The sequence below is a fragment of the Saccopteryx bilineata genome, chromosome 4 (genome assembly GCF_036850765.1).
Source record: "Saccopteryx bilineata isolate mSacBil1 chromosome 4, mSacBil1_pri_phased_curated, whole genome shotgun sequence".
NCBI lineage: Eukaryota > Metazoa > Chordata > Mammalia > Chiroptera > Emballonuridae > Saccopteryx > Saccopteryx bilineata.
The window spans coordinates 45,136,231-45,150,054 of NC_089493.1; the positions used below are offsets into that span (position 1 = coordinate 45,136,231).

The following is a 13,824-nucleotide window of genomic DNA, read 5'->3' on the forward strand; positions in this document are numbered from 1 at the left end:
GCCTGGGGAAGGCATATTTTCGGTTAAGGGCAGTGGTCTTTGAAAAAAGGTATCACTAGTATAAACAACCTAACCAACCCTCATAGGAGGCAGTGAAACAGCAGTTTCTTGTGGAGCAATAAGGAAGCCTGAGGCTATATAACACAAGTCAGTGACTATTATCTTTAAAATCTTTTACTCATCAAAGTGTTTTGTTGTTGTTGTTGTAGTTTTGTTTGTTTTTTTGCATTCTGATTTTAAAATGTTGCACCAAATTATTTTTTTTCGTTACTGAGTTTCTTTGGTCGAAATAAATTTTGTGTAACTCACATAACATCACCCTAATCTTGATTGTGAGTATCAGAGTTACACCTTCCAGCCTCTCCCATTCTCCCAGCCAATTATTTGAGCAGGATGGTAATTCTAGCCCTAGGTCATTCCTGTCCGTTGTTGGCTTGTACAGGCAACATTTGCTTGGGAACTAAATCACCATCTAGCTAGCTCTTTTAAAACTGCACAAAGTCTGAAGCCCAAACAATTAAATCCTTCCATTTCTTTCACAGATGTAAGACCTGTAATATGGTATGAAGACTTCACCTTCTCCAGCTACATTCACCTTTATCCTTCCTAGATATCCCTACCCACCCTCACCCCAATAAATCTCTTGCACTTTTATTTTTTGTATTTTTCTGAAGTTCGAAACAGGGAGGCAGTCAGACAGACTCCTGCATGCGCCCGACCGGGATTCACCCAGCACACCCACCAGGGGGCAATGCTCTGCCCATCTGGGGCGTCGCTCAGTTGCAACCAGAGCCATTCTAATGCCCGAGGCAGAGGCCACAGAGCCATCCTCAGTGCCCGGGCCAACTTTGCTCCAATGGAGCCTTGGCTGCGGGAGGGGACGACAGAGACAGAGAGGAAGGAGAGGGGGAGGGGTGGAGAAGCAGATGGGCACCTCTCCTGTGTGCCCTGGCCAGGAATCGAACTCGGGACTTCTGCATGCCAGGCCGAAGCTCTACCACTGAGCCACTGGCCAGGGCCAATCTCTTGCACTTTTAATCACATCTCGACATCTGATTCTGGAAGACCCAGAATGACACACTAAAAACTGAAAAGTATATAAATTAGAAAATGTGTAAGAATATGTAACTTTTGGCCTGACCTGTGGTGGCGCAGTGGGATACAGCGTTGACCTGGAACACTGAGGTCGCCGGTTCGAAACCTTGGGCTTGCCTGGTCAAGGCACATATGGGAGTCGAAGCTTCCTGCTCCTCCCCCTTCTCTCTCTCTCTGTCTCTCTCACTCCTCTCTCTCTAAAAAATCAATTAATAAATAAAAAGAATATGTAATTTTTAAACTTCTTTTTCAGATTCTAAGGACTGTGAGGTAAAGGTCTACACTGTTTTTAAAACAAAATACAAAGACTTTAGTTTTTTTTGTTTGGTTTTGTTTTGAGACAGAGAGAGGGATAGATAGGGATAGACAGGAACTGAGAGAGATGAGAAGCATCAATCATCAGTTTTTTGTTGTGGCACCTTAGTTGTTCATTGATTGCTTTCTCATATGTGCCTTGACCGTAGGCCTTCAGCAGACCGAGTAACCCCTTGCTCGAACCAGCGACCTTGGGTTCAAGCTGATGAGTTTTGCTCAAACCCGATGAGCCCCCGCTCAAGCTGGAAACCTCGTGGTATCGAACCTGGGTCCTCCACATTCCAGTCCGATGCTCTATCCACTGCACCACCGCCTGGTCAGGCAAAGACTTTAGTTTTTATATATGAAGTTTTAATTAAGAGGAAATAAAAATTTATTAAGATCAATTTATTTGAACTCACATCCAAGAAACAATCATCTTCAGATTTGAAATAAAAATGGCAACAGTCTTCTTTTTGGTAAGGGGTGGATCACACAAGCCTCACTGACAAAGGTATTAATATCTTTGTGAAGTCATTACTTAAACTCTGTATATTCAAGTGTATATCAAGTTGATACTTGGCTTATACAGAATTTATCCAATTATAGCAAAGTTAGCACAATTTAAGTAACCTTCCTTGAGTTTTACACTCTCTCAAGTCTAGAAGTTTCAATTTGTTTATAACCACTGCACAGTGATTACAGGCATACCGTGGAGATATTGTAGGTTCAATTCCAGACCACTGCAATAACGCGAATATTGAAATAAAGCAGTCACATGAATTTTTTGTGTTCCCAGTCATATAAAAGTTGGTTTATAATATGCTGTATTAAGTGTGCAATAGCATAAGGTCTAAGAAGTATATACCTTAATTAAAAAATATTTATTGCTAAAAAATGCTAACCATTGGCTGAGCCTTGACAAAGATCACATCACAAATCATCATAACAAATATAATAAAGTTTGAAATACTAAATCACAAGATATGACATAGAGACACAAAATATGCGTATGCTGTTAGAAAAAAGGTGCCAGTAGACTTGCTCGACACAGGGTTGTCACAAATCTTGAATTGAAAAAAAAAAAACAAAAAACAAGGCCCTAGCCGGTTGGCTCAGTGGTAGAGCGTCGGCCTGGCGTGCAGGAATCCTGGGTTCAATTCCCGGGTTCGATTCCCGGCCAGGGCACACAGGAGAAGCGCCCATTTGCTTCTCCACCCCTCCCCCTCTCCTTCCTCTCTGTCTCTCTCTTCCCCTCCCATAGCCGAGGCTCCATTGGAGCAAAGATGGCCCGGGCACTGGGGATGGCTCCTTGGCCTCTGCCCGAGGCGCTAGAGTGGCTCTGGTCGCAGCAGAGCGACGCCCCGGAGGGGCAGAGCATCGCCCCTGGTGGGCGTGCTGGGTGGATCCCGGTCGGGCACATGCGGGAGTCTGTCTGACTGTCTCTCCCCGTTTCCAGCTTCAGAAAAATACAACAAACAAACAAACAAACAAAAACAATACTTGTGAAGAATAATAAAGCAAAGAATAATAAAATGAAGTATGCCTGTCTTTACTTTCTGCAAATGTAATCAAGTTTTAAAATAACTTAGGCAGACATCAATTTTACTTAAACCATATTAAGAGGTGGAAATTGCAACTCTTCAACTAAATTGCATAGTTTAGACTTGTTCTTTTATCTCTACTGTCATATCAAGCCAAGGAAACTTATTAGACTAAAAGAAGTGAATGTGAATTTGCAGGGTCTGCTAAGGGAAACTTTGAAAACCTATTATCACATTAGCACTTAACAGCTGTACAAAAATTACAAGTATGCTCCAAGGGTCACCTATTTTTTTTTTTTTTTTTTTTTTTTTGTATTTTTCCGAAGCCGGAAACGGGGAGGCAGTCAGACAGACTGCATGTGCCCAACCAGGATCCACACAGCATGCCCATGAGGGGGCGATGCTCTGCCTATCTGGGGCGTCCCTCTGTTGTGACCAGAGACACTCTAGAGCCTGAGGCAGGGGCCACAGAGCCATCCCCAGCGCCGGGGCCATCTTTGCTCCAATGGAGCCTCGGCTGTGGGAGGGGAAGAGAGAGACAGAGAGGAAGGGGGGGGGTGGAGAAGCAGACGGGCGCTTCTCCTGTGTGCCCTGGCCGGGACCCGGGACTCCTGCACACCAGGCCAACACTCTACCACTGAGCAAACCGGCCAGGGTCCAAGGGTCACCTCTTTTTTTATATATATATATTTTTCTGAAGCTGGAAACGAGGAGACAGTCAGACAGACTCCCGCATGCGCCCCACCGGGATCCACCTGGCACGCCCACCAGGGGGCGATACTCTGCCCACCAGGGGGCGATACTCTGCCCCTCTGGGGGCGTCGCTCTGCTGTGACCAGAGCCACTCTAGCGCCTGGGGCAGAGGCCATCTTTGCTCTAATGGAGCCTTGGCTGCAGGAGGGGAAGAGAGAGACAGAGAGGAAGGAGGGGAGGGGGTGGAGAAGCAAATGGGCGCTTCTCCTTTGTGCCCTGGCCGGGAATCGAACCTGGGTCCCTCGCACGCCAGTCCAACGCTCTACCGCTGAGCCAACCGGCCAGGGCCAAGGGTCACCTCTTAATTGAAGAATTAACCTCCAGAAGTCAAGTGACAGGCATTATTATCTACATTTTATATGCTAGGAAATGATGACAGGTTTAGCATTGAGTAACCTATTCACAATTTAAAAATTAAAGAAGATATATGTGCCCCAAATGCCTTTCCATTGGGTTATATCAATTGGTCTACATTTCTACTTTGAAACCAATGCATTTGAAAAAGTTACTTCCATTTTGTGTCCAATATCTTAATGTATTACAATAGTATAGACAGATTCCTGTAGTGTTGCTCATTCTCTAGTAGGCCATAAAAAACAAACTTTGTGCTGTTTAATCTTCAGAAATAAAAATGAATGTAAAGCTGATTATATTAAAACCAAACTTGTAAAGACTTTCTTCCCAAAGTAGAAACAATCTGTTTGACTTAAAATCTTTTATTCATTTGGGCATTAAATTACCTAACACCAGGCTATTTTAAATTTCAGCAGTTTTCCTTGTGTCATCTCCAGGAATCTTATAATTATTATAAGTCTACTTCCCTATGAAATTTGCTCTACCAAAATCAATACATAAGTGATTTGACTACAGCTAAAAGTGACAAAAAATACTTTTAATGAAAACTAAGCATATATTCATGAGTTAGGTCTCAAGGTTTCTGTTTCATTGGAAGGAAGCTCTCTATTATGTGGATCTATAAAATGATCCAAACTTCAAAAGCAGGAAGCTGATAACTTGATTTATCTTAATGGCTTTGGCTCATGAATAAATGATAATGGATTGTGTTTTTCTTATAAAAAGAAATGGAATTTGTACAATAGTATGAGTCTTAATTGACATATTTGCTCTACTTTTTTAAAGGATTCTAATTTCTAAGACATTCTTTGTATTATTTATAATGAGCAGTCAAAACTTTAACGGAAAGCCATTCTTTGACCACAGTTTGCCATCAGCCGAAACTGAGGAAAGAACACAGGTCTGATCACCAAATCAATAAATCTAGCCACAGGCTGATTAAAAGCTTCCTTTAATCTTCTTTCTATTAGGTCTTCCTTTAAATTAAACCATTCCCTTTATGAATTTTTTTTTAAATTTTATTTATTTATTTATGTATTTTTTACAGAGCCAGAGAGTGAGTCAGACAAGAGGGACAGACAGGGACAGACAGGAACGGAGAGAGATGAGAAGCATCAATCATTAGTTTTTCATTTTGCGTTGCAACACCTTAGTTGTTCATTGATTGCTTTCTCATATGTGCCTTGACCGCAGGCCTTCAGCAGACCGAGTAACCCCTTGTTGGACCCAGCGACCTTGGGTTCAAGCTGGTAGGCTTTGGCTCAAACCAGATGAGCCTGTGCTCAATCTGGCGACCTCGGGGTCTCGAACCAGGGTCCTCTGCATCCCAGTCTGATGCTCTATCCACTGCGCCACCGCCTGGTCAGGCCCTTTATGAATTATTTAAGTGAATGGCATGATTACAGAAAGATTACACACAATTTTTAATACAAAAATGCTCAAGAAACCTAAAAATATCCATCAACATATTTTCAGAATCATAGTATGAATCAAGATGCTGTAGGTTCAAAAAAGAGGGTTAATGTCCTGAAAAGCTTCAGAGAGAAATAGAAAAGTCAAGTTTATTTCCTGACTAGTGCAGGATGACTCCCAAAGCGCAGTTAAGTGTCTAGTCCAGACTAGCTATTAGCGATTAAGTAGTTCCCTTCCACTGTCAAGGCTTTTCCCTGAGGTAATGCCTAAATTCTTAATTTTAATATTTTATCTTGTTACTTTTAGCTTCTTCCTCTCTTACCAATAAGCTCTACACATTTCCACCATGCTGAATGCTTTCTCAACTCTAGAATTTACTTTTCAAATTGTCACACTGTCTTAGAGTTACAAAATTTATATTTAAACATATTGATATCTTCCCATTGTTCTCAAAACTTACTCATTTTTCTTATATAGGCCATAATTACATTTTAAAATGAGTTCGTTTCTGAATGTTGCTTGCTTTTCCCAATATAGTCTCATAAAGTAATTGAGAAAGGGATTGACCTTTCTAAATTCTGATCTCTAAATGCTTTAAAAAATTATTTATTATTCTTTTTTTTTTCTTCATGGTAAACAATTTCTTTCTCAAATCTTTATATTTCTACTTTCCAGATTTCTTTTTACCGTAGCAAATAACAAAGGGAGAGTACAAACCATTTCAGAGTAAGAGAGTCTCTGCCCTGCTCTCATTTATTATAGATCAGGGGTTGGGAACCTTTTTGGCTGAGAGAGCCATGAACACCACATATTTTAAAATGTAATTCCGTGAGAGCCATACAACAACCCATGTATGTTACGCATTATCCAATAAAAATTTGGTGTTGTCCGGAAGACAGCTGTGATTGGCTCCAGCCATCCGCAACCATGAACATGAGCGGTAGGAAATGAATGGATTGTAATACATGAGAATGTTTTATATTTTTAACATTATTATTTTTTTTTTGTTATGCTTTTTATTTATTTTTATTCATTTTTAGAGAGGACAGAGAGAGGGAGAGAGGCAGAGAGGGAGAGAGAGGAGAGAGAGACAGAGAGAGAGAGAAGGGGGGAGGAGCTGGAAGCATCAACTCCCATATGTGCCTTGACCAGGCAAGCCCAGGGTTTCGAACCGGCGACCTCAGCATTTCCAGGTCGATGCTTTATCCACTGCGCCACCACAGGTCAGGCTAACATTATTTTTTTTAATTAAAGTTTGTCTGTAAGCCAGATGCAGCCATCAAAAGAGCTACATCTGGCTCACGAGCCATAGGTTCCCGAACCCTGTTATAGATAATCTATTTCAACACTATATATCTGGCAGTATTTTGAAAATGTTAACAGCTATTAATATCTTGAAATTGAGAAATAAGAAAGGCAGAGAAAATACATCACAAACAACTAGTTTGACTATATTAAAAGCTGCTTAGATCTTGATTTTTATATAAACACCAATTTTTACCATTTTAAAAGACACCGTAATTCTTTCATTTTACAAAGAAATTATATAAAATTACCTTTGGACAAAATTGCTGTTAGTGTGTTATCTCTTAAATTTTTCTGTACTGATAGAAAGTTATTTTTAAAGTAAAATATTTAAAATAAGTGTTTCATAGAAACAGAAAGTCTCATTATCAAATTCTGATAAAAATTATAGTCATACGTGGAGTCTTATCATACTATTCGTTTTCTTTAACCAAAGATGAATATTTAGGAGCGTTTCATATATACACACACACACACACACACACACACACACATATATATGTATATATATATATTCTTTCTTTTTTTTTACAGAGACAGTCAGAGAGAGGGATAGACAGGGACAGACAGACAGGAATAAAGAGAGATGAGAAGCATCAATCATCAGTTTTTCATTGCGCATTGCGACACTTTAGTTGTTCATTGACTGCTTTCTCATATGTGCCTTGACTGCGGGCCTTCAGCAAACCAAGTAACCCCTTGTTCGAGCCAGTGACCATGGGTCCAAGCTGGTGAGCTTTTGCTCAAACCAGATGAGCCCGCGCTCAAGCTGGTGACCTCGGGGTCTCGAACACGGGTCCTCCACATCCCAGTCTGACGCTCTATCCACTGCGCCACCACCTGGTCAGGCTAGGAACGTTATATTGGTAAATTAGATAAGCTTCTCAGTGATCTACAAAAGTGCCATAACAAAGATGAGGTAGTAAGAAACTTTCGTTTTCTAAAAGGAAAATATCATCTGTAGAAGAGATATTTATGCTGATACTGGTGTTGAGATCCTGAGCCTCATCACTGCTAAAAGAGGTGCTATTCTAGTAGCTACGCTTCATTGGAATCAAGACAATTGTGAGATCACCGAGAAAAAGAAATGCTAGAAGATAATGGGAACACATTTTCTTGGTTTAATTTTGTGATAATTGCTAAAAAGTTATTTTTACACTATTATTGAAAAATCCCATCTTTATATTAGCTGCAGAACTGTAGGAAAGAGAAACATTACTTCAACATAAAAGCAATGACACCTAAGAAACACCTGTTGCCTGACCAGGTGGTGGCGCAGTGGATAGAGCGTCGGACTGGGATGCAGAAGACCCGGGTTCGAGACCCCGAGGTCACCAGCTTGAGTGTGGGCTCATCTGGTTTGAGCAAAAGCCCACCAGCTTGGGCCCTGGCCGGTTGGCTCAGCGGTAGAGCGTCGGCCTAGCGTGCGGAGGACCCGGGTTTGATTCCCGGCCAGGGCACACAGGAGAAGCACCCATTTGCTTCTCCACCCCTCCGCTGCGCTTTCCTCTCTGTCTCTCTCTTCCCCTCCCGCAGCCAAGGCTCCATTGGAGCAAAGATGGCCCGGGCGCTGGGGATGGCTCTGTGGCCTCTGCCTCAGGCGCTAGAGTGGCTCTGGTCGCAACATGGCGACGCCCAGGATGGGCAGAGCATCGCCCCCTGGTGGGCAGAGCGTCGCCCCTGGTGGGCGTGCCGGGTGGATCCCGGTCGGGCGCATGCGGGAGTCTGACTGTCTCTCCCTGTTTCCAGCTTCAGAAAAATGAAAAAAAAAAAAAAGCCCACCAGCTTGAACCCAAGGTCACTGGCTCCAGCAAGGGGTTACTCGGTCTGCTGAAGGCCCGCGGTCAAGGCACATATGAGAAAGCAATCAATGAACAACTAAGGTGTTGCAACGCACAATGAAAAACTAATGATTGCCTGACCTGTGGTGGCGCAGTGGATAAAGCGTCGACCTGGAAATGCTGAGGTCGTCGGTTCGAAACCCTGGGCTTGCCTGGTCAAGGCACATATGAGAGTTGATGCTTCCAGCTCCTCCCCCCCTTCTCTCTCTCTGTCTCTCCTCTCTCTCTCTCTATCTCTCCCTCTCCTCCCTAAAAAAATGAATAAATAAATAAATAAATAAAAATTTAAAAAAAGAAAAACTAATGATTGATGCTTCTCATCTCTCTCCGTTCCTGTCTGTCTGTCTGTCTCTGTCTATCCCTCTCTCTGACTCACTCTCTGTCTCTGTAAAAAATAAATAAATTTAAAAAAAAAGAAAAACCTCTTCTAACTTGGAAATTTAAGTCAAATTTCTTTCAACACAGGTAATAAGCAGTATCCTACTAGAGCTTAACTAGCATCAGGAAATTAATTACTATAATATCAAAAATAATGGCAATTTACAAAGGGGTAAACAGCTCATCAGAAGAAACAACTGTCTTGGAAATTTATTATTCACTGAGTGTTTTAAAAAGAGAGGATGGATAGACTATCCATCACTTCTCTTATATTGGGGATAATGATGTTTCTAAGAATGCTTTCCTGTTCTTGGGTTAGTAAGTTTAAAATATGACACCTGTTGACCAGTACTGTTCAGTATGGCATATCCATATAGCTCTTAAAATGTTTTACTTGCCTGATCTGTGGTGGCGCAGTGGATAAAGCGTTGACCTGGAAATGCTGAGGTCGCCGGTTCGAAACGCTGGGCTTGCCTGGTCAAGGCACATATGGGAGTTGATGCTTCCAGCTCCTCCCCCACTTCTCTCTCTCTGTGTCTCCTCTCTCTCTAAAATGAATAAATTAAAAAAAAAATGTTTTACTTTTCTTGAAGTTACAATAAAGACATGTTAATTATGAAAATAGGGATATTTGGAACCTGAAGAAACAATATTAAGCTTTCTGAATACAGTAGTAAGCTCTACGTTTACTTCTTGAATGTTTACTCAAGCTCAACTTAAAATGATGAAAAACTACTTAAAGGAACAATGAAATTTTATGGCTGTTCATAAACTGTGGCAACTCCCCAAATAATAGGCTCAGAGTTTTTATAAAGGAGCTAAGTAGAGGCAATAGTTCAGAAGTAAACACAGAAAACCCCACAGTTGCTTTAGTATTTTATAACTACTAGTTACTGTGATATCAGTATTTTTTTTTTGTATTTTTCTGAAGCTGGAAATGGGGAGAGACAGACAGACTCCCGCATGCGCCCGACTGGGATCCACCCGGCACGCCCACCAGGGGGCGATGCTCTGCCCCTCTGGGGTGTCGCTCTGTTGCGACCAGAGCCACTCTAGCGCCTGGGGCAGAGGCCGAGGAGCCATCCCGAGCGCCCGGGCCATCTTTGCTCCAATGGAGCCTTGGCTGCGGGAGGGGAAGAGAGAGACAAGAGAGGAAGAAGAGGGGGAGGGGTGGAGAAGCAAATGGGCGCTTCTCCTGTGTGCCCTGGCAGGGAATCGAACCCGGGACTTCTGCACGCCAGGCCGACACTCTACCACTGAGCCAACCGGCCAGGGCCGATATCAGTATTTTTAAGGCTCCCAGCAAGAAAGGAACTTCATGTTCTGAAATGGTAACTCTTCCAGGTTTCAAGAGAAAGCAATTCAAGGCATAACAAATGACCATCCACTTTGTAGAATAAATTCACTTCCAAAAATATCACGTTCTCATTTGATTCTTACTGATCAGATTAATTAAATTTAGCCATCCTGCTTTATAGTTAAATTAAAATAAAAACACATCAAGTTTGATTGTAAGCCATTTTGTCATCTTTAACATCCCAATTAGTAAATTACAAAAGTCAATTACATTAGTATGAGTTGTGAATTACAACACTCAGCTTTACTGAAGACCTTTAAAACAACTCTGAAAAAGAGGGATGGGAAGCCATATTTTATGTATAGGAACACCAATGTAATTGGCTAACAAAGCATTTTATATGTAGGAATGGACATAGAATTATTTTGAAAGAAAATTAAAATACAGATTAACTGTGTTTATAATGCCTACCAAATTTTAAATATCCCTGTTTCATATGAAAATTAAGAAAAGAAAGAAAAAGTATACACTCTATATACCAGGTTGGTAGTTAACCTGGTCCCTCCCGCCCACTACTGGGCATTCCAGCTTTATGGTGGGCAATAGCAGAGCAACCAAAGTATAACTAAAAAGATAGATTTAACTATACTAAGTTGTTTTATAAAGATTTATTCTGCCAAACTTAACGAAAATCCAATATAAAGTACTTGGTAAGTAATTATTATTATATGCTTTACCTTGCTGTAACTCTGTCTTTTAAATTTATAAAGTAAAGTTACTTCCCTACTTCATAACTTACCATTACTGTGGAACCGGTGGTGTTTTAGAAAATTTTACTACTAACAGATATACAAAAGTGGGAGGTAGGTATAAAAAGGTTGACTATCCCTACTCTATATGATAAAAACAAAAAGCAAACACTTGATCAAAAATATCCATTGTTAGTGTGTAACTTTAAACAATTAACGTATCTTAAGAAAATAAACTGACCTGGGAAGCAAAATTTAGGGCAGAAGTTTATTTTGGACTCTAATTTGTAGAGAAATTCAAAGTAGCATTAGAAAAAATAAAATATTAAGTTCCTGTGTTCCTACCCTTTACCTAGCATTGCTGTTCTGGTGCATCAATCCTGAGTACTCTAACTTTTGATTTATAGTGATATTCCTTCAGATATAATTTCATAGAAGAGGGAATTGGAAGGCCATCAATGCCATCATAAGTTGTACAGTTACAAATAACTGTTCTGCATATATGCTGCAGGGAAAAGGGGAAAGTCCGAATTAAAGGAGTGGATAAAAGTGGTTCAAAGAACATACAAGCAGTTGGGTTCTTATAGTGTTCTAGGAGCCCAGTAATGTCAGGAGAATGGAAGACACAAGGATCATGTGCATCAAAGCTAAAGTTATGATTCCACTGTTCAATTCTAGCATGAAGAGAACAACTATAGCGTCTAAAACTGACAGAGAATAAATAATCTTCCTGTGCTGAGTCTCGAAGTAAAAAGGTACCCTCTGGTTTTCCTTCTAGTAGAGCTTCAGCTGCATATTTATCCATTACTCCCCAGTAACATGGATTGTTATTGATCTGAAGGAGGTCTGGTACAAGACAGTGGACATAATCAACTTGGGTGTGGTACTTAGGAGTTGCTTCCAACTGCAGGATTTCTTCATCCATTTCCCATTTGGGTTTGTTTCTTTTCCTGGAACTTGTGCAAAGTGTTATAATTTCATCATCTGAATCCATATCACTATCTTCTGTACTGTTATTTGAAACCAGGTTCATCACAGAGCCAGTCATAGGACCATCTCTACAAGAAGCATTGTTGGTAGTTACCACACAGGGCTGAACACTGGTATGCGAGAAACAGTTTGCTTCATCTTCCATGTTTCTTCTTTGTTTTAGCTGATCATCCCTCAATTCATTCTGAAACAGGTCTGTGCTTACCAATTCATCTGATTTGGGATTGATAGGAGCAGTGTGTCGTTTAATAAAATGCCACCTAAAGGCTAGATCTGATCGAGGTGGGAAAGGACACTTATCTAACATGAGTTCACTGATATGAATTTTCCTTTTAGATGGAAGCCCTGAAGAGTGCCGACTACTACAATTCTTTATTGGGAAACACTGCCCCACAGCATCTTGAAGTTTCTGTTTAAGAGATCGGCCCAAAAATCTATGCCCGCAGGAATGATCTAAATCCAGCTCAATGGATGAACAGCTGTGCTTTCTTTCTTGGCTCTGTAAAGGAACTTCAGTTTTCTCTGCTGCATTTACTGTTTCAGCATCTGAACAACTTTCACTCTTTTTTGACCAAGATAACTTCTTTCCACTCCATATATAACCGTCCTTTCTGTCAGCACTTCTACTCCGACTAGTTTTGGGCCTGACATCTAAAGTTTTACTATTACTTTCACTATTTTCTGCCATTTTAATAACTTATCCAAAAATTCCAGTGTTATAAATACTGCATTTTCAGTTTTTCTGGCAGGAAGTTTCTTCTGGGTACTTTCTGGATGTACCTAAGGAGGGAAAACATCATTAATCATTTGTCATTTATACTGTATAGTTTACATATTAGGCCCCATTTAGACCCAAGATGAAAAAGCATAATTAGTACATGAAGAAGATGGGATATTCAAATAAAGTGCTTCACCATATACTAATAATTTCATAGTTCCATGGAGTCAAGAATCTAAGTTACTTTCCCATAAGTAATTCCCACAGTATTTTAATGTGAATTGGTAAAAGGCAAGCCTCCTTCATTATCCAAAATATATGCTCAAAATGTGAATATATACCCGAACGCCCTACGCAGCAACAGCAGAGAGGGTGGGGGGCCTGAAGAAAGACCACACCTAGGGAACACAGAGGCCACACCCAGTGGATTCCAGTGGCCGAAACCTTCTTTTACACAGACAAAATGAGAAAGCAAAGAAATGCAACAGAAATTAATCAAGAGAAATTCCCAGAAAAGGACCTGAATGAGTCAGCTATAACCAAATTACCAGATGCAGAGTTTAAAATAATGATTGTTAGGATGCTCAAAGATCTTAGAACAACAATAGATGGTCATTACAAACACCGAAATAAAGAGATAGCAAATATAAAAAAGGACATTGAAATAATAAAAAAGCATCAGTCAGAAATGACAAATACAATATCAGAAATTAAGAACACAATGGAAGGAATTAAAAGCAGGAAGGATGAAGCTGAGAATCAAATCAGTGTGTTAGAGGACAAAAAATGAAGGCATGGAAGCAGAGCAGAAAAAAGAAAAGAGACTCAAAAAGTTTGAGGAAAATCTAAGAGAACTCTGTGACAACATGAAGAGAAATAACAACTGCATCATAGGGGTTCCTGAAGAAGAGAAAGAACAAGGAATAGAGATATTGTTCAAACATATCATAGCTGAAAACTTCCCTAAATTAAGGCAGGAAAACGTCTCACATGTTCAAGAAGCACAGAGAACTCCACTAAAGAGAAACCCAAAGAAATCTACCCCAAGATGCATTATAATTAAAATACCAAGTGATAAAGAGAAGATGTTAAA

The 13,824-nt window shown here is 40.6% G+C and overlaps 1 protein-coding gene across 6 annotated transcripts in view; it reads right to left on the bottom strand.

Annotated features, from left to right (window-relative positions):
- Positions 1–10,247: 10,247 nt before the first annotated feature.
- The window catches only part of LOC136335213 (suppressor of cytokine signaling 4-like), a 41,087-nt gene continuing 37,510 nt past the window's right edge, over positions 10,248–13,824 (bottom strand). For 3 of the 6 annotated variants that reach the window (XM_066276344.1, XM_066276340.1, XM_066276335.1), the window contains one exon: positions 12,613–12,793. In XM_066276344.1, coding sequence (XP_066132441.1) covers positions 12,747–12,793 — 47 coding nt within the window. In that variant the 3' untranslated portion in view covers positions 12,613–12,746. Of the gene's footprint in view, positions 12,794–13,824 lie in introns of all 6 variants that reach the window. The other 3 variants (XM_066276343.1, XM_066276339.1, XR_010731286.1) reach the window with 3 other exon arrangements.